The sequence below is a fragment of the Moschus berezovskii genome, chromosome 3 (assembly GCF_049115385.1).
Source record: "Moschus berezovskii isolate FMDL1 chromosome 3, NW_MosBer_1.0, whole genome shotgun sequence".
Lineage (NCBI taxonomy): Eukaryota > Metazoa > Chordata > Mammalia > Artiodactyla > Moschidae > Moschus > Moschus berezovskii.
The window spans coordinates 50,865,371-50,884,976 of record NC_142462.1 but is presented as its reverse complement, the minus strand read 5'-3'; the positions used below and the strand labels follow the sequence as shown (position 1 = coordinate 50,884,976).

Sequence of the window (19,606 nt, the reverse complement as noted above, 5' to 3'; positions counted from 1 at the left end):
CTGCAGTCGGTACAGCAGCAACAAAGAAAAATTATCTGTCTTTGCAGTAAATGACTCACAGTGGCTCTGCCACTGGTTCTAAAGGGAGAAAGAAAGACAATCATTGTCTAAGTCAATGCAAGTGGTCCCTGGGTGAGTGAAGGAGTCAAATACATTAACAGAATACACTTCTATTGCTTCTGGATGTCTCTTTCATCCTCTCTAACAATGTTCTTTATCTTTAACACCATGAGCACATTTAAAACCAGGGAGTTAAGAAGACTTCCAACGATTGGCTTTGAGGAATAGAACTGATTCCACACCATTTTTCTACTTGGCTGTCTCTAGACCCAAATGAGCCTGTCTTCTTTTCAACGACACTTCCTGGTATGGAGCATGAATAACATTGCTTTAGAATAATATAGTAAAATGTCAGAAACTGACTAAATACCATGAGCATTAAAAAAATCAAACAACAAAACTCACTAATTTCCAGTATCCCTGACTCATCCTTCTGGCTTACAGCCAAATGAGTATACAAAATTCAGTCACTTAATATCTACTCAAATCAAATAATTAATTTTTAGGTTTAGCTTCTGTTTGTCCTTACCAGTCATACTGGAAATCATCACTGTGCTGACTGGGAGAGAGAGTCTGTTTGGGAAGGCAGGCGTCATTGATAATGTTCTTCAGGTTGAGGCAGTTTTGACAAGAACAGTGCTGGCCAGGAGCTGCTCCTGGTCTGCAGACCTATTAATGATTCCTGTACAGTTCTGGCCTAGAGTTTATTAAATGATTATTAAAATTAATTGGCAATATTTTTAAATAGGGAGATTTTACAGAAAGCTGGATTTCTAGCTTCTCTTGAAATATTTGGCTCCTCTGTCCATGGGCTTCTCCAGGCAATAATGCTGGAGTGGGTCGCCACGCCCTTCTCCAGGGGATCTTCTAGACCCGGGGATCGAACCCGCGTCTCTTACGTCTCCTGCATTGGCAAGCGGGTTCTTTACCACTAGTGCCACCTGGGAAGCTTCCAATAATCAATTAGAGTTGGGCAATTGCTGCCCCCTTGACTGAGTATGAAATGTGCAAGGCCCCACAGTCTCAACTACTCCCCAGTGTCTCCTGTACATTCCTGATTGACTCATTTACCCATGGAGTGAGGAGCATGCAGGGCCAAAGGGACTTGTTCAACCAGAGCCCTTGTTTCCCTTCAGGATCACCCGGTGGGTATCAGAACTCTCAGACTCTGTAACAAAGCAGACCCTGCCTGCTTTCAGGGTGTGCCTGGGTCTCTTCTCAGGACTGTCCCCGGGAGGGATGACAGCACTGCAGATGTGTGAGTCTTAAAGCATGGCTAAGGCAATCGGGTCTGTGCGCGGTAGAGCTTAGATATGTGCGCCAGAGTGTCCACAGGCATAGTGCATCCCTGTGGCGCCTGGCAGACTGGGGCCCTTCCCATGTTAGGGGCTGGCCCACCCACAGGCATTTGATTTTATGTACTTCTGCTTTATGCTCAACAGGGCAGACAACTTATTTAAATGCTTATAGACAAATAATAAGGGACTGCATTTAGAACTGACAAAAAGTATAGCAGCCAGGAGCAGGAAATTCACCAGTACCCTAAACACTGACTACACTTTTCACCCTGTTGTCAAGAAGACTTTTCCCTTTCTCAGCATCAAGCCAAGATCATACTTTCCCTTGAAAGTGAAAGTCGCTCAGTCATGTCCAACTCTTTGTGACCCCATGGCCTATACAGTCCATGGAATTCTCTAGGTCAGGATTCTGGAGTGGGTAGCCTTTCTCTTCTCCAGGTGATCTTCCCAACCCAAGGATCGAACCCAGGTCTCCCACATTGCAGGCGGATTCGTTACCAGCTGAGTCACAAGGGAAGCCCATACTTCCCCTAAGGTGTTAGTGAAAAGATGCTGATAGCTTTAAGATGGACTTTAACAAGTTCTGATTGAGTCATAAAACTTTCTTGTATATCAACTCTAGATTTACACTTTATGAAACTCCTCAGAGACACTCTTCTCACAGATGAATAGTATGTATTCAAAATAATATGTCACTATGTCGAGCATTTCAAAGCTGAGACATATAAATATTTATACTTTCAGTGTAACAATTAAAGCCACACTTCTACTATCCTTGGGGAAAAAACAGCTAAATGCTGGAGCTAGTGGCATGGATAAGACAAATCTCAAAACTAATTTAAGGTTCAAGATCTGTGCTAAAATTATCTGATAAAACTGGATACATCATTGGATGTTTTCATCCTTTACTCCACAGTATCTCGCTTTCGAGTGTCTAGTTTGCATTGTCTAACTGAAAATCTTGCCTTTCTAGCTTTAGTGTGCTATGTATGTAACATACATAATGTATATGTTAACATTTGAAGCAGGCTTCTGTTATTTTCATTTTTGCCCAATGTAACTAACTGGTCTATATTTCTCATAATCAATGCTTTTTCTTTTTTCCCCCTCTTGAGCATCAGCTAGGAAACCACTGCCGAGGGTTTTCTGAGGTGAAGGAGGACATTTGAACAAGCTGAAACAAGCAAAAGGCTGAAGGGTACAATCACTATGACCTTCCTTCTTTCAGCTCTTTTTCCATTACAGTGCTCCTTTATGCAAGAAGTGGGTGACACTGCCTGTCCTCTTGTTCATCTTCTGTCTCTTCATTATTTAACTGCTCATTTTGCTCGGCTTTGAACCATCTCATAATAAGCCAGGCTTGTACCCCCACTGCCTTGGCTTAGGAAAGCATAATAATTTTAACCATGATAATAAGAACCCTAGAAATGACACCTCCATTCCCATATCCATTTGCAGATATCTCTTCTCACTGTTGAAGAAATGGCAACTATGAAGAAAGGCTGTCTTCCTGTGCATATTGTTTAAATCTGTCCCATCCTATTTCGAGGCATTGACTTTACTATCAAAGTATCCTTTGCTGAACTTAATCGTTTTTAATACTCATAAAGCTTTCAAGGAAGAGTGGGTTGAACTAACTTGGAAACTCTTCTGGTGTGAATGAGCAGTCTGCAGTAGAACATTTTCAAAAATTAAATGCACTTGAAATGCACTTGAATGCCTAAATGAGTAAAGTTGGTAAGAACTGCATCAAAGAGCATCTTCATGGAAGTCACACAATCCACAAATTGCAAGAATACATTTTTGCAGTATTTTGCATACACTCCAATAGCTTGGGTTGATTAGAACAAAATTTAATTTGCAGTGATCAGCTGGTGGCAAGAAGAGCATGAAATTATGTTGGTGCACTGCTTTTTGCACTTTGCAGTATATTTCCTTGTAAATCAGGTATCTTCCTAATTTATCTTTGGGTTACAGAACATATAACACAGCAAACGTTTTATTAAAACTCATTCTGGAGGGTGAGAGACAGTTAAATGTTAACCAAGAAAACACTGTCTTCCCTCCTGGCACCTTGCCCAAGGATAAGGCATAATTCAAGGTGCTTTACTTCACTGGGTCAAGTGGTCTGCCATGAATTTCTGAAGACGAATGGCACCTCTTAGCAAAACCTTGGTATGATACAAGATCTACAGCAGTCTCTATGGGTAAGGACTGACAGTACTTCTGACTTACCCTTTTAAGTGATGGCTCTTGTTCTAAATCTAGTTTCTAGAAGACTCAAAAAGGATTTTAAACTTGACTAGCAAACCTTATCTTCTTGAGTGGTTCAGAGCCTGTAATTAGCTGGTGGCCTTTTTAAAAATTCAAACGTGTTATGACAATAGCACATGTGGAAGAGTCCTTATGTTTGGTTCAGTTCAGTTCGGTCGCTCAGTCGTGTCCGACTCTTTGCGACCCCATGAATCACAGCACGCCAGGCCTCCGTGTCCATCACCAACTCCCAGATTTCACTCAAACTCATGTCCATCGGGTCGGTGATGCCATCCAGCCATCTCATTCTCTGTCGTCCCCGTTTCCTTCCGCCCCCAATCCCTCCCAGCATCAGAGTCTGACATTTGCTAAAGGTTTTTCTAAAGTCTTTGAATTCACTGGACATGGGGTTGGTTGCAGAGTGTGGAAGGGAACTGGCAATGGTATAAAGAAAGAAGCCCTGGCTGGAGAGAATCGGTCTCTGTATGATCACTGACTCACTGAAGACCACAGGGTGATCTACTGAACCCCTGGGCCTTGATTTGTCATCTGTTACATGAGGGATTTCATGCTGCTCTTTCTAAGGTCCCTCCTAATTCTAGCATTGATCATTCTGTACAAGGGGCAGTAGGTAGCTAAGCAAAGACGCCAGCAGACTCATGGGGCAGGTGATGACAGAACATCTTTGGCGCTGTCACTGCTATAGTTCACAGAGCAAAGCACTTGTGGTTTGGAACTATATTCCCAATGTTACTGAGTGCTCAGATGATAAAAAAAAGTATAATGCTTGTAATGAACATAACATAATTTTTACAAATATAAATCATTTTTGGGGGAGTTGAGACATGGTAAAGAGAGATAAACTGAATCATCATAATATGACTAAGAGGGCTGACTTTTAAAAGTATGTCTTTGTGGATTCTTTTATGAAGCTAAGAAAATGGTTGCAAAGGGAATAATTACTTCTAATTTCTCTGTTTCGTAACTTTGGAGTTATATGAACTGTGTTTTCTCAGAGTGACATATAGCTGTATTTTTCTAAATCAGGGTAATCATTTTATTGTTACATTTTATCAGGCTCTATAAAGGAAGTTAGTTTTCCATCCTAGTTGCCTTATTATGGTATCAAAACACTGAGGTTTTTGGCTTGTAAACACAATGAAGAACATTTTCAAAAGCTATATTTTTCACTACTATACTGTTCTTCTTATAACTAGCACCTACTAAAAAGCAAAGAGCATACACATCTTAAATTAGCCCCAGGCTTTGCTAGGAATTTTTTAATGATTCCATGGAAAATGTCAGCCTCAAAGACTGCTTAGAAATGTATTATACTAGCGAGGTGAAAATCTGCACTTTCAACTTCATTGTTACATTTGGAATATCTAGGTTGGTCTTTTCCCTCATAATATGGAAACTGATTTAAAATGTTGTCTCCAGTGTCTTGACCATGACTCACAAAGCATCACATCCCCTAACCCCCAGCTCCTGCTGCTGGTTCGAGTTGCCTACCTCCACCTAGCACCTTTCTTCTCACAGTGAGGTTGACCTGCCCATTCCGGGCTGCATGGTGCATAAGGTCGATGACATAGCGGTGGGTCTTTCCAGCCACTGGGATTCCGTCCACATAGACGAGCTCATCTCCTGGGTGCAGGCGGCCATCTCTGTCAGCTGAGCCCATGGCGATGACGGCTCCAATCAAAATCTAGAGAAGCAGAGAGGAGAAAAGAACATTTATGTTATCAGCTTTCTTTTTCCTTCCTATGTATGTATGTGGTAATTTCGTGGAAGATTTTATACCCTCTACCCACTGAGTATGTACTTGAAAAATGAAAAATGAGAGACTGAAAGGATGCTTTTCTAACTCTACCAGGTTGCTAACTCCTCTTAGAGAAACAGATGTTTTGAACTTGCTCTTCATGGCCATAAAGTTTGAGGGAAACTTGCTAACTGGCTCATAAGTTACCACCCTTAACTCCAAATGTCTGAGGCTACTGGCACTGCACCCGGGCTCTAAAATGAAACAAACTAGGGATGAAATCCTAGCTCCAGTTCTTTATTTGTGTGGCCATGGGCAAGGCCTTTGCACCTCTCCAAGCCTCAGCTGCTTCACCTGCAAGATGGGGAAATAAAATAATAGGACCTACTTTATGGAACTGTTGGGAGATGTGAAATAAACAGCACATGGGAAGCATTTAACTTTGCTCAGGGCACATAGTGAGCTCTTGAAAAGTGTCAGGGGAAACTGACTGCTGTGTATTATTAAATTCAGATAAAGGTTCAAAATGCTTTTCATCTTTTAATTTTTATTTTCCGTCGAAAAGCTGGAGGTAAGGTGCCTGTGAAGAAAGCTGATCGCCGAAGAATTGATGCTTTTGAACTGTGGTGCTGGAGAAGACTCTTGAGAGTCCCTTGGACTGCAAGGAGATCCAACCAGTCCATTCTAAAGGAGATCAGTCCTGGGTGTTCATTGGAAGGACTGATGCTAAAGCTGAAACTCCAATACTTTGGCCACCTCATGAGCTGACTCACTGGAAAAGATTCTGATACTAGGAGGGATTGGGGGTGAGAGGAGACGGGACGACAGAGAATGAGATGGCTGGATGGCATCACCAGCTCGATGGACATGAGTTTGAGTGAACCCCGGGAGTTGGTGATGGACAGGGAGGCCTGGTGTGCTGTCGTTCATGGGGTCGCTAAGAGTCGGACACGACTGAGCGACTGAACTGAACTGAACTGAAGATGCAAACAAAACAAAACAAAGCAGAATTCATGGCTGACTTTCCCTGGACAGTTCATCTCAGTTCAGTACAGTCGCTCAGTCAAGTCCGACTCTTTATAACCCCGTAAACTGCAGCATGCCAGGTTTCCCTGTTCATCACCAGCTCCCAGAGGTTACTCAAACTCACTTCCATTGAGTTGGTAATGCTATCCAACCATCTCATCCTCTGTTGTCCCCTTCTCCTCTCGTCTACAATCTTTCCCAGCATCAGGGTCTTTTCAAATGAATCAGTTCTTTGCATCAGGAGGCCAAAGTATTGGAGTTTCAGCTTCAACATTAGTCCTTCCAATGAATATTCAGGACTGATTTCCTTTAGGATTGACTGGTTGGATCTCCTTGCAGTCCAAGGGACTCTCAAGCATCTTCACCAACACCACAGTTCAAAAGCATCAATTCTTTGGCGCTCAGCTTTCTTTAGAGTCCAACTCTCACATCCATACATGACTACTGGAAAAACCATAGCTTTGACTAGATGTACCTTTGCTGTCAAAGTAATGTTTCTGCTTTTTAATATGCTGTCTAGGTTGGTCATAGATTTTCTTCCAAGGAGGAAGCACATTTTAATTTCATAGCTTCAGTCACCATCTGCAGTGATTTTGAAGCCCCCCAAAATAATGTCTCTCATTTGAACAGTTTATCTACTTTAAAAACTCAGTCAAATCTTCTCCAGGGACTTCCCTGGTGATTCAGTGGCTAAGACTCTGAGCTCCCAGTGCAGGGGGCCTGGATTCGATCCCTGGTCAGGGAACTAGATCCCACATGCTGCAAATAAGAGTTCACATGCTGCAATGCAGACTGAAGATCCTGCACACTGAAATGCAACCAAAAAAAAAAAAAAAAACTCCAGATTTTTACACTGTTTCCTTAAATATTTTCTAGAAGCACATCCCTACACAAAGGATATCCCCAGTTTTGCCTGCCACCTGCAATGCTCTGCTGTTTAAATGACAACTATACCAGGAAGTTTAGAGGTACACATTTGGGAAACGTGCATAGTGTCATAAATCTCTGAACTGGGGACTGCAAGGAAAGGTACAACAAGGTAAGTTTTCTTACTTCCCATTAGAAACACTCCAATTAGTGTCCATTAGCAAGGCTTTTTTTTTCTCTCACAGAGGAAAGACAATAGCACTAAGTATTTTAGTTTTGCTCTTAAATCTACAATTTTTCCAACTTATGGACAATAGAGTTCAAAGGAGTAGATTTTCTTTTGCCAAGCAGCTTAGGCCCACAGCATCTGAAAGCAGTGGCTATCATTAGTCTGATACTATTACAGAGGTTATGTTCTAGGTTGTATGTTCAGTTCAGTTCAGTCACTCAGTCATGTCCAACTCTCCGCGACCCCACGAATCACAGCACACCAGGCCTCCCTTAGTCCTTTATAAAATGATATTTTGTTCACAGATTGACTTCTTTCAGGCACTGTTGCTGCTGCTGCTAACTTGCTTCAGTCATGTCTGACTCTGTGTGACCCCACAGACGGCAGCCCACCAGGCTCCCCTGTCCCTGGGATTCTCCAGGTAAGAATACTGAAGTGGGTTGCCATTTCCTTCTCCAATGCGTGAAAGTGAAAAGTGAAAGTGAAGTCACTCAGTCGTGTCCGACTCTTCACGACCCCATGGACTGCAGCCTACCAGGCTCCTCTGCCCATGGGATTTTCCAGGCAAGAGTACTGGAGTGGGGTGCCATCGCCTTCTCCCTTTCAGGCACTAATTTCTCTCAAATCTCAGATCTGTGGATTCCAGTTAATTTGCAGTTGGTCCATTGTGACCAGCAGGCTTACATGTCTTCAGGTTTGTCTTCCTACTTGGTCACACTGTTCAGTGTGGTCTGTCAACACAGCCACCAGATTTGAATGTCCAGGCCTTCTCAGTGTAATTATGGTCTGGAGAGTTTTCTTTTTCTTCTGAGGACTTCATATTCTTGGTTCACTGAATAGGAATGAAAATCCACCCTCCCCCCACCATGGCTATTTTTTCCCTATTCCGGGGGGATGGGAATAGGGAAGTGGGGAGTAGGTTTGCGCCCATGTTGAATATCGGTGTTCTGATGACTGATTCATTATTGCTGTCATGGGAATCCCATCTCGGACCTTGGATTGACTGGGCTATGCCCATTTGCTGTAGGCCAGTAGTCAGGCAGGCTTCTGATATTTTCCATTTTCCCTTATCATCATGTCAGCCTGAATTTACGAGTTTCTTTCTAAAGATGGTCCAATCTATTCTTCAAAAGATTCAACTCATTATGGAGCACTTCAAATATTTATTAAGTGCTTTGTACAAAAACCAGTTAAAATGAATGTTTATGTTTTTACACTGCCCTATGAAGAGCTGCATTTGGCTGGGTTAGCCCAAAGAAAATGCTTCAACCTTTAACTTTCCTGTGTGCCTCAGTGGGAGAGCTTACAGCTAGGAATAGAGAAAAAATGGCTAGTGAAATTCTTAGCTTAATTACCACCATTCAGCTGTAACTTTGATTCTAATTCATGAAAAAGACTAACAAAAATAGGTTATAACTAAGAGCTAACATTGCAATTGGGCCCTCTACAAAAATAGCAAAAACAAAATTTCACATCGGAAAATTCTCACACCTCTCCCACTGTGGGAAAACAGCAAAGAAATACTCTTGAAGTTACCTTCTGTACGACTAGTTTAATAGCATCCATTAAACAGAGAATCCCAGTAAAACATCTGTTTTTTCTATTTGCTTGCTGGGATATGAAGTACTCTCCTCACCAAGTAATTCATTTATCTAGCAAATCTTCATGGAGTCTAGGGATGCTTGTAGGCGCGAGGAACCCTTCAGTGAACAATAAACAAAAATCCCCATCCTAAAGAGTCATTCCAGTAGTCAGACAGTAAAGAAACATTAAAAAAAAAAATGCTGTGTTAGTAGGCATGTACTGTGGAAACAAATACACCAAGGCAGAATGTTGGGTGAGTATCAACTTTGTGGCTGAGGCAGTGTCAGGCCAGTTAGAGCAGGACTCATGGAGCAGCTGACATCTGAGCAAAGACTGAAGTTCACTGGACACACTTTATTTTTTAAACTTGAAGATTTAATCTTCAGTTTGTTCCACCAAATCTTACAAATTCATTTATAGTGTCTTCAACATAGCTTATTCTATATATTGCATCATTATTATAGTATATATATTATAGTATAATTAGATTGTATAGTCCATCCTAACTTGTTTAAAGAAAAGGTTGCTGTGGTTAAGAAACAAGCCTGAGCTGAGCTGAGCACGGGGACTGGAGTGGCGTTAGGGCTGCTCGCCCATGAGTCACGTACAGGAGCCACACTCGCTCCTTCCTTCAGGAGCTGCTGCCGTTGCTGGGAATAGGCTGACCACCAACCCTGTCTCTGCTTCTGGCGCTCACTGCTGGTGTCCTTAGCCTTTGGCCAATTTGCACCTTCGTGCCCCGTGTTTCACTGCTGATTCAGAGCCAGCTCTGTGCATCTATTCAGGAAAGAAAATAACCCACTTTTTTTCCCTTTAATTCAAATATGCTTTGTACACTTGACACATTTGAGTAGTTTATTTCCTATCTGCCACTGGAACTGCAGGGACTAGATAATCTATGATTCCTTCTTGCACTGTAAGTCACATTGACTTCCATAAATATATATATATATATATTTTTATGTTCATCTAAGTTCTTGAAAACATACCTCAGAATATCTGATCCTTTAAATCAGTAGTTCTCAAACTTGACAGTGCACATGAATCACACCGTGAGCTTGTTAGAATTCTGCACTTACCCTGAGAACCTGATTCTATAGGCCTGGAGTGGAACCTGAGATTCCACATGCCTACCAAGCTCCCAAGAGGTGTTGGGTGCCTCTGGTCTCTAAATCTGACACACTCTGAGCAGTAAGGTTTTGAGTGTTCTCATTTGGTCTGGTGGCCGCAGAGTGATACACTGGTCATGTTCTATGTTCACTGAAGGACCTTCCCTCCGGTGCCTGGTTTGAGCCTCCTGCCCCATCGCTCTGGTCACTTTCCAGGTCTGCTGAGTACATGGTCAGGGCTCTCTAATCCATCAGTCTATATTTTCCTTCTGGCATTGGTGATCCCTGGCTCCACTGGTTAGTGAGCCTTCCCAGCAAATACTCCACTCCTCACCTCCCTCTGACCTCACTGGATCCTTCAACCTCTGAGGACACTTCAGCCCCACTTATCAGCTTTCTCATTGGTCTTGAGAGGGTTCTTTATCCTGCCTCTCTTGCTTTGGCTCTGAAGGTACAACACTGTGGAAAAACAGATCAAGAAAGATCCTCTTCTTCCCCAACCTTCTCCCTCCCCACCCCCCGCCGCCCATTCTCCAAACAACTGATCTGGCCTTATCTTTTCAACTGTCTTCTCTAAAAAAGCAAAAGAAGCAAAACCTCAACAGCTCTACTTTATCTTATAGGCTGTAAGGGCACAGAACAAAATGAAGTATTTGCTATGAAATAATAGCAATTCACATTCAAGTGGCTGATATCCCCATAAGCCAGGGAGAAAACTAACACACACACACACACACACACACACACAAAGAGAACAAAAATGAAGAAACAAAGCCCAAACCACCTTTGCTGTCCTTTGAATTAGGCTTTAATTCTTTCCCAATACTACCTAATGTCAGTCTAAACCCAGCAAGTCTGATCTGTAGTAATTATAGCCCAGGGCAACTTGACAAGGTGGCAAGCAGCTTTCAGGCTCTTGCTTTCTGAAACTCTTTCATGAGTTTGCACTGGACCCTCATGCCAAGGCCTACGTCTACCATCAGCTCTCTCTTTCCATGCAGTTTTTCTCCACACAGGCCTTTCTCCACTGCAGTGTTTTCCAAGCCTTTTCATCTTGCTGCCTTCCCATCTCTTTTCAGATCACAGCTGGAAATCTCATTTTCATTCCTTTGTGGCAATTTTTTATTTCTTTCTATTTCTATTGTTATTTAACTGTGAAAAGTATTTCCTCTTGCAGGAAAAATGCCCATACACTTTGTTTGAGCTGGGGTCCTGCTGTTCATCATTTGCTGAAAGCTGTGCTGTCGTGTTTAATGTGCACCATGAGATGTCAATACCATTTCATCTACATGGAGGCAGAAACCCATTTGATATAATTTATGAGACCTCCTGTGGTTTGGGACTAAGTCACCTCACACGCCTCTCCCTTTGTAGCACAATAGCAACCAGATGAGGCTAGCGCATTTTGTTTGCATGTTATCTCTGGACTTACAGTGGAGGAAAGCAGGAAGGAAAGGCACACGGGAGATCGTCATGGTAGACTCACCTTTCCTGACATGGTCTTTCGGAGGTGCAACATTCTGGCCTTCAAGACATTACATTCTGGCTTTGAATGCAACAGGGAGATTTAGGCTTTACTTTCTGGTTTAACTGTAAAATTGTAACTTGCAGCCTGATTGTGTTTTAAATTATTCAAATGAAAGAATACACCAGAGTAAATCCAAATAAATGCAATAAGTATAATCAGCAAAACTTGTAATCTGAGGAGGCTTATCATAAACACTGGATGCCTGCCCACTGGGGGGGAGAAAAGACAGGGAGCACAAAGTCAATGTTCAGAAAGGTTGGGAACCTGAGATCCTGCCTTCTCACCCAGTAGAAAGCTGTCCTGAGGCTGGATCGTGACCATACTGCACTCACACACCTGAGCTTCATTCTGAGCAATATGTGTTTCATTTGGGTAACAACTCCGTCGCTTCTGTTTTTATTGTTTTTGTGCCAGGCTAAGTTCAAATAGGCCTTTCCCTTCTTGAACCAGCTGATGGTATGCCTTCCCCGAGACTTAGTCATGCAATCCCTTCTACCTCTGAAGATTGGGAGATGTGTGAAGGGAATACAGTGCTGTGAATATGGTGCTAGTTTACCCACAAAGCAGACAAGCACGAGCCTATAGGGGTAGGAGTGTCCAGCAAAGTAAGAAGTAAAAATTGTGTATCTCAAAGACTGTATTGAAGTAAGCATTATGAGAAGAACTGGAACTTTGTTATCTCCCCTTACATTTATTTTGCAGTTTAACCTTTTACTTGCATTTATATATAGGAAAAGACTTGATTGCATTTCAGGGCCTAAAGGCCATTTATGAACCTTTTATGAACCTGACTCAGTCTTGTGTGTATGTAGATTAGTTGCTCAGTCATGTCTGACTCTTTGCAACCCCATGGACTGTAGCCCCCCAGGCTCCTCTGTCCATGGAATTCTCCAGGCAAGAATACTAGAGTGGGTAGGCATTCTCTTCTCCAAGGGATCTTCCCAATCCAGGGGTTGAACCCAGATCTCCTTCATTACAGGCAGATTCTTTACTGTCTGAGTCACTAGGGAAGCCCAACTTAGTCATACTAGGTACTATTTAAGGCACACACATCCTTTGTATCATAAAACACAATGATTGCTTTATGGCTGTTATTTTAATACATGGTCAGAAATCTAGCTTTGCTGTTTTTTTTCCCTGTAAATTAATGAACACTGTTATTTTATGTTTTCACTCAGATGTATTTATTCAGAATTTCTTCAGAGCCCTTTCCAAATTCCCAATATTTTGCCAACTGAAGCTGAGTTCATGGACATTCTCTAACTGTAATCATCTAATTCAAATCTGGTGAGACTCTGCAGTGTTGACCTTGATTTTACTTATGTTGATCCCCATGTTTTCTCTCCCCTGTAGTGCTGATTGAAAACATACACAGTTCTGTGGTTCTGAGTCATCTCCTCACATATATCTTCTGCCATATTGCATGCTTATCTGTGAGCTGCTGCTCAAAGAGACTGGGGATCCAATACAATCACATAACTGAAATATTCAAGAGGAATCCAATCCATTCTGAGAAAGAGTGATGTCTCTCTCTTAATGAAATGTGCATTGATGTATGATGATATACTGGCATGGAAACACTGGCAAGTTTTGGAAAGCTAAATAGCAAGAAACACAAACCTCAGAAATTTTTATGTGAGTCCTAAAACACTTCCTTTTTCGTATCACACTGAATGATATTTCACCTCAGCAAAACATATACAATATAACCCAAAGTGTAGAAATAAAGATAATTCAACTCACAGGCTGTCCAGGCTCATCTCCCCCGAGGATTCTAAAGCCAAATCCAGACTCCATCCTGCGAAGGTGAACATCCAGCTCCTTATAATCTGGACCTGGCATAAAGGAGATCCCATTGAGTAATGAATCCTGCCTCTTCCCCACCCCCTGAGGAACTGGACACACCAATGATAAATTAATTTTGAGGATGTGATTAATGAGAGTGCTGTTAAGAGTCAGTGACGAGCACAGAAATAAAAAAATATATATATATGGTGACAAAAAAGTATGCATTCCAAAATTAGGTAGTTTCTGGATTGACAGTGACCAGCCAAGGACATTACTAGTGTACTGCCATAGGCAGAAAGAGCACATACATTTTCTGAGTCGGAAAAAAAAAAAATCAATGCCTCTGTAATTCTTTATTTTTCTGAAATCATTGAGATTGCCCTCGAAGATCGGCTGCCACTTTGGGGATGTTACTCTGACTAGGATGATTGCTTTAGAAGTATGAGAGAACAGATGGTGACACCCTGGAACTACCTGGTAAAGGATAGTCTAGTAATTTGCTAATAGCTCTTTATGATTTGATGTGTCCCATTTAGTGTGTGTGTGTGTGTGTGTGTGTGCGTGCGCATGTGCATGCTTGGGGGTATAAGCTTACACCTAATAGAAGTTGCCTCTTTTAAAGTTGATAAAGTTACAAAACATAAAATTGAAACTGGTCTCTACTGAGGTTTGAGTGAAGTTTTAATTTCCTGAAAAGCCCCTTTAGGTTTCTCATAACTTATTACTTGAAATTTACCTGAGTCGAAGTGAACTCTTATCCCTCAAACATTTTAAAATGTGGAAGCCACTAGTAGATTCACTGCTGACTTCATAAACACATTCAAAATAAAGTTGACGAGGGATACTTTTCTGTAGTTAGCCGAAAGAACAAAAATTTACTTAAAAATAAGCTGAGAAATTCCTATGAATGTCATTTTCAATTCTAGAATAAATAAGCTAAAACCATAAGAAATCTTTTGACTTTTAAAGGAGCATATGATTTAAATAGGATTTAAGCTTCTCCCTTGCCCTTGGCCCTTTGAATCTTCTTCAGGGGCAAATGTCTCAATCACGACTGGGTTGTGCATACTTTCAAAACCACTGTTAGGATGTTAATCAATAATCAGCAACTTTGGGGAATACTTATTAATGCCATCCTTTGCTTAAGAAGTATTTGTGATCTCTGGGCCTTAATGGTTTCAAGGAGGTATTAAAACTGACAGAAGCAATTATTCAGTGAAATGTTAAATTCTTATTATTTAATGAGGATGGTTTTGGACATTGGGATGGGACTTCAGATGAGACTCCTCGCGGGACAGGAAGCTATGTCGTAGTCATTTGGACGTACGGTAACAGTCACAGTTGGTGATGGCCTGGCAAATCTTTTCTAGAGTCTATAGTAAGTGAAGCTGCTGAAGAAAGACAGTAAACAAAGTAAAATGATACGGGGCTTGCCTCTGTGCCCTCCCACCTGGCTGTGATCTCCCAGTGATGTGGGGAAGGCAAGTCACTCACTTCTGAAATTTAGGCATAAGCGTGTCTAGTGCTCTCAAGGGGGAAAAAAAAGCTGAATCAAGAACCTATGTACATATGTATATATCATCCAAGACTATGACTTTCACGTCCTTTTATGGCCAGATGGATGTATAACCAAAGGCTTTCCCAGTCAATGATGAATATAAAACTCAAAGAGTAATAACCAACTGCATTTCCACATCCATTAGTCATCCGTTATGAATTGTATAATCACTCATATTTTAAAGATAAGACAACTTAGCAGAATTCAGTTCCTATTAAACAGCTAATTAGACTCATGTGGTAAAAGGAAAATGAAACCTTTGCCCTATACTCTACGAGTCTCAATTGACTTTTGAGCTCAGTTTATTCTGAGGTCTAGAACATCATATATGAAATCGCATATTGGGGAGTGTGCTAAAACTTCAGGACTCTGGAGCAGGTGGAGCAGCCCTACACTCCTCCCAAGGGAGGCAGAAAGGCAAAGGGAGACGACAGACAATGCCCAATCACTGTTCAAACCTCTAAAATTTGGTTGTGGTATGACTGCTCACCTCAGTCTCTTCTCTAGGTTACTTTAGGCTTGGTGGACTCTAGATCATATATACACATAAATTACAAAGAGAGCATGATATACTTTTGTCACTTAAAACGACAGAGCTAGCATATGTTTAACCAGAACCTGCCATCTAATTGTTGATATTCTCATTTTTGCATCGCTGTTGAGTATGGTGAAAAATTGTTCCTCCAGTGGCTTCAGCACCAATCCATACTGCATGAGAAGGTCTAAAAGGAGTTTACTGTGTGATCCGTTTTATTTGCTAAGTGAAACTTCCCCCCAAGGAAATGCTGAAATTGTAACAGTCCCAGTAATGGAATTTTGAGATGTGCCAACATACAAAGGGGTTGTCTTATGTCAGAGAATTCTGGGATTCCTAGGAGAATTGGAAAGCTTTTCCTTAATGAATGATTCAGGACTCTTTTAATTAGGAGAAAAATACAGATGCTTGCTAGTTAGTTTTATTTAACTCTGAAGAAGTAAGCAGAGCACATATTTTCTTTCCCCTGTTCTTTGAGTGCACTTTGGTGACATTCGGATCTCTTGACTATTGCTCTGACTGCTCTGATTTCAAACATGGGGCAAAACATGCCAACCATGCCATCTTCACCTTCCATTCTTCCAGGCTGAGAGGGCTAGTTTCATGGTGCATGTACGCATAGAGAGAGGCAAAGAGAGACCCATTAGAGAAGTCTGCCACAGATGTGATTTATTTTTCATTTTTTGGTTAATTTTGGAACACACTCAGAGGCGGCAAGGCACGGAAACCTAAGAGAAATAGTCAACTGGATAAAAAAGTTTAAATGATAGATTGTGCCTTAAGGCACTAGTATTTGTGTGTGTGTGTGTGTGTGCAAGGAAAATAAGAGCTTTCAGAAAGATAATTTTTCTTTGGTTTCTCCTTCCTTCCTCCTACCCATTTGAGTCTGGCTTTAGAAAGTAACTAAAATTACATACACAAAGCTTCAAATGTTACTCTTCCTCCCCACTTTGTTAGCTCTCTTGAAAGATTATGACGTTTCTGATACTTTTCTTCAGTTGCTCTTCTGGTGTGATGATCTGTTTAAAACGACTGAAACATGCTCTTCCTCTTCCCCTGTCAGTGTAAGGTCTTAAAGCAGAGAAATTCAAGGGCCAGTCTTCAGCCCACTGTTTCACAATCCTCACTTCTCTCTCCCGTTGGTTTACAAACCACGTACCTAGCAGGTTGCTAGATGAGGGGGTTGGGTGAACACTCAGTGGGACCTGAGTCACTCGATGTCACTCAGTCATGCCCCCACCAACATTCTTCTTTTCTTTCTTTTCTGCCTTATTTTTTCTGTATTTGCACTCTTTTTTTTTTTCCTTCTTTTTTCTGCTTGCAAAACCATCAGAGGTGCTCTCAGGCATGGCTTGGTACAACTCAAGATGAGGCAGTGGTTGTGAAGAAATGGACTAAAAGAGTCAGAAGACTCTCTGGATGCTGGCGCTCCATGGCTAGCCACGGCCAGTGTTGCTGGTTCTTTAGAGGGGGGTCCTGGGATCCTCGGGCATTATGAAATAAAACATCTGAAGATCCTTGTCCCAGGTGGGGCTTTTTATGACCTCTGGGACAAGGTATGGGGATGGAATTTACAAGTACTGATTAATCCTGGGATCTCACTAATACTGAAAAAACTACATCCAGGTAGCAGGGCAACCTCTGTCATAATAAAGAAAAGCATCATTTCAAAAGCTGAATCTTATTTTGCACTAACACTCCAGGAAGACTTCACATGCTATACGTACCCTTGGTCTAGCTTCTGAAAGACATGACTTTATGCACAGTTTCAGGGAAAAGGATGGGCGACTGAACACAACTGATTAATTTTGTGAACGTATTCAAGCTTCAAAAATGCAAAGAATGGCATTTTTATGGATTAATTTGGCACATGGGATGCTGGTGTAAACATGTCAATTAAATTCTGGTACTTGAATCCCCTTTCATGTTTTAATTAAACACAAGCATCACGGGCTTATTACCACAGTCTGGCACAGAGAATGAATTCATTAAATATTTTTTTCTACTGGAAAAAATGTATTATTATTATTTTTTTTTGCTTTTCCTCATAAAGAAATCTAGGAAAGACAGTACTAGGAAAGAATCAAAGGTGGTTTCCAAAGAACTCCAGATACAGAATAAGTTAAATAGGAATTAAATAACTTATTACTCAAATCTAACATTACCAGATCAATAACTAATACATATCTGCCTTAAAAGAATCACTTCTCTCCACCTTTTTTTCTCTTTATAACCTTTGGTGATATGAACATGGCCAGACATGGTTTAGCCATAGCAGAAGCCATCTCCCACTCTGCATATGGTTCTCTTCAAATAACCAGAGTTTTCAAATTAAGTCAGATTTTCCCATCCTAAATACTCCCCTGCTCTCCCCATCCTTTTTTCTCTTGGACGCAAGCCTTCCCTCTTTGCTGTCTGACTTCCTCCTGCCAGTCTGGTTTCTGTGCTCTTGGCATTATTGAACAGCTCTAAGGTCACTGATGACATCCCAATGACCAAATCCAATGGCCATTTTTTCTTTGCTCATTCTGCTTGATTTCTATGTCTCATTCAATATTGTCGACACACCCTTTATGATACTTGATTTCTTTTGTTTCTAAACAAGAAAAGATCTCCTTCCAGAAGTGATTTCTAGTCTTGATTTCTGTGATACTCCATACCCTGGTTTTCTTGTCTTTGGGTGGAGCTGTCCACTCAAAGGTCCTGACTATGGATTCATTGTTTCTTCTTAACATTCCACCCTGGTGATGGCATAATTATCTTTGTTTGTTTATAATATTCCATTATGAACAGCCTGCAAAAGTTGCTAAATAAATGTGTCTTAAATTGAATTGTTTCCAATCTAGTGAACCTGATAAACCACAACACTATTCTACTATTGAGATTTCACTTAGCTTCCTAATTACATTAGGACTTCCTACCATTAATTTTGCCTAGGCATCTTATGCAGTTAAAGTTAGCAAAATACCTTACAATTATAATAAAGAGATCCAAGTCAAAATCATGACAAATAGCTTGATAAAGAACATTTTATAAATATGAGAAGTAGTATAGAAGATCTATTTATTTTGGATGAAGTCATAATTTTCCAGAATAGTTTCCTAACTTGTGTGGACACTTAACAAAATATTTGGATTGGTTCTTAACCTGAAAATCTGGATTGCATGGTAGTACAACACACTCAAACTATATTAAAACTTTCCTCTTTCAAGTAATATATATTTTGGAATCATTTTGCTCATATATCAAGGTTATCTAAGTTATTACATAAATGTAGTTCTTCTCGTTCTTCTTTTGGTTATAAATAAAGTACATCAGAAGCTGAGAAATGCAGAAAATGTGCTTGTTGTGGCTGTAAGCTAAGATTCAGAATCTCAAATTAAATCTTGCCTTCATTTTGCACCTGTAATTATTAGGTCTCATTTTCCCCTCTGGTTCTAAGATACTCTTAAAAACTACAAAGATTTTATAGTTGGTATAAAGTATATATTATTATATTATAAATTATGTTTAATTTATAATATAATATATATAATTAAGTTTTAAATAATTTCAGACAAAGCTAAACCAAATACTTTATATATTATCTGAGGACAAAATGCTGAGCAATATCTTCCATATTTTCTACAAATCCAAAAAAATGACATGGAAACCTATAGAATGAAATGATCTCAAGCACATATATTCTCCAAGGGGTGTTAGAACATGCTGAGATGGATAATGAGCTGTCATCAGGGAAATACTCTAGAGTTGTGTGTTGTGAGCCCACAGACCTGAAATAGTACTATTATTATGAAACATTCTTCTCTACAATTGTTTCAGTATTCTGGCTCTCAATCCAGTGATCTAAACAGCTGTTCAAATTACTTCTTAAGAGTAAGAAGATCTAAAGCTTCCTTTTCCTCCTTTATTTCCATAAAATTAAATATTTCAGCCTAAACCAAATTAATAAATATTTTTTCAGAATAATTAGGTCAAAAATATTTAAGTAATTTAATTATTACTAAAAGCT

At 40.6% G+C, this 19,606-nt stretch overlaps 1 protein-coding gene across 1 annotated transcript in view; it reads right to left on the bottom strand.

The window, feature by feature from the left end:
* MAGI2 (membrane associated guanylate kinase, WW and PDZ domain containing 2) overlaps nucleotides 1-19,606 on the bottom strand; it is a 1,553,247-nt gene that overhangs the window by 185,600 nt on the left and 1,348,041 nt on the right. Inside the window, exons 13-14 of the mRNA XM_055420681.2 lie at nucleotides 13,457-13,548; nucleotides 5,124-5,316 (exon numbers count right to left, since the gene is read on the bottom strand). Of these exons, the coding sequence (XP_055276656.1) occupies nucleotides 5,124-5,316; nucleotides 13,457-13,548 (285 nt within the window). The remainder of the gene's footprint in view (nucleotides 1-5,123; nucleotides 5,317-13,456; nucleotides 13,549-19,606) is intronic.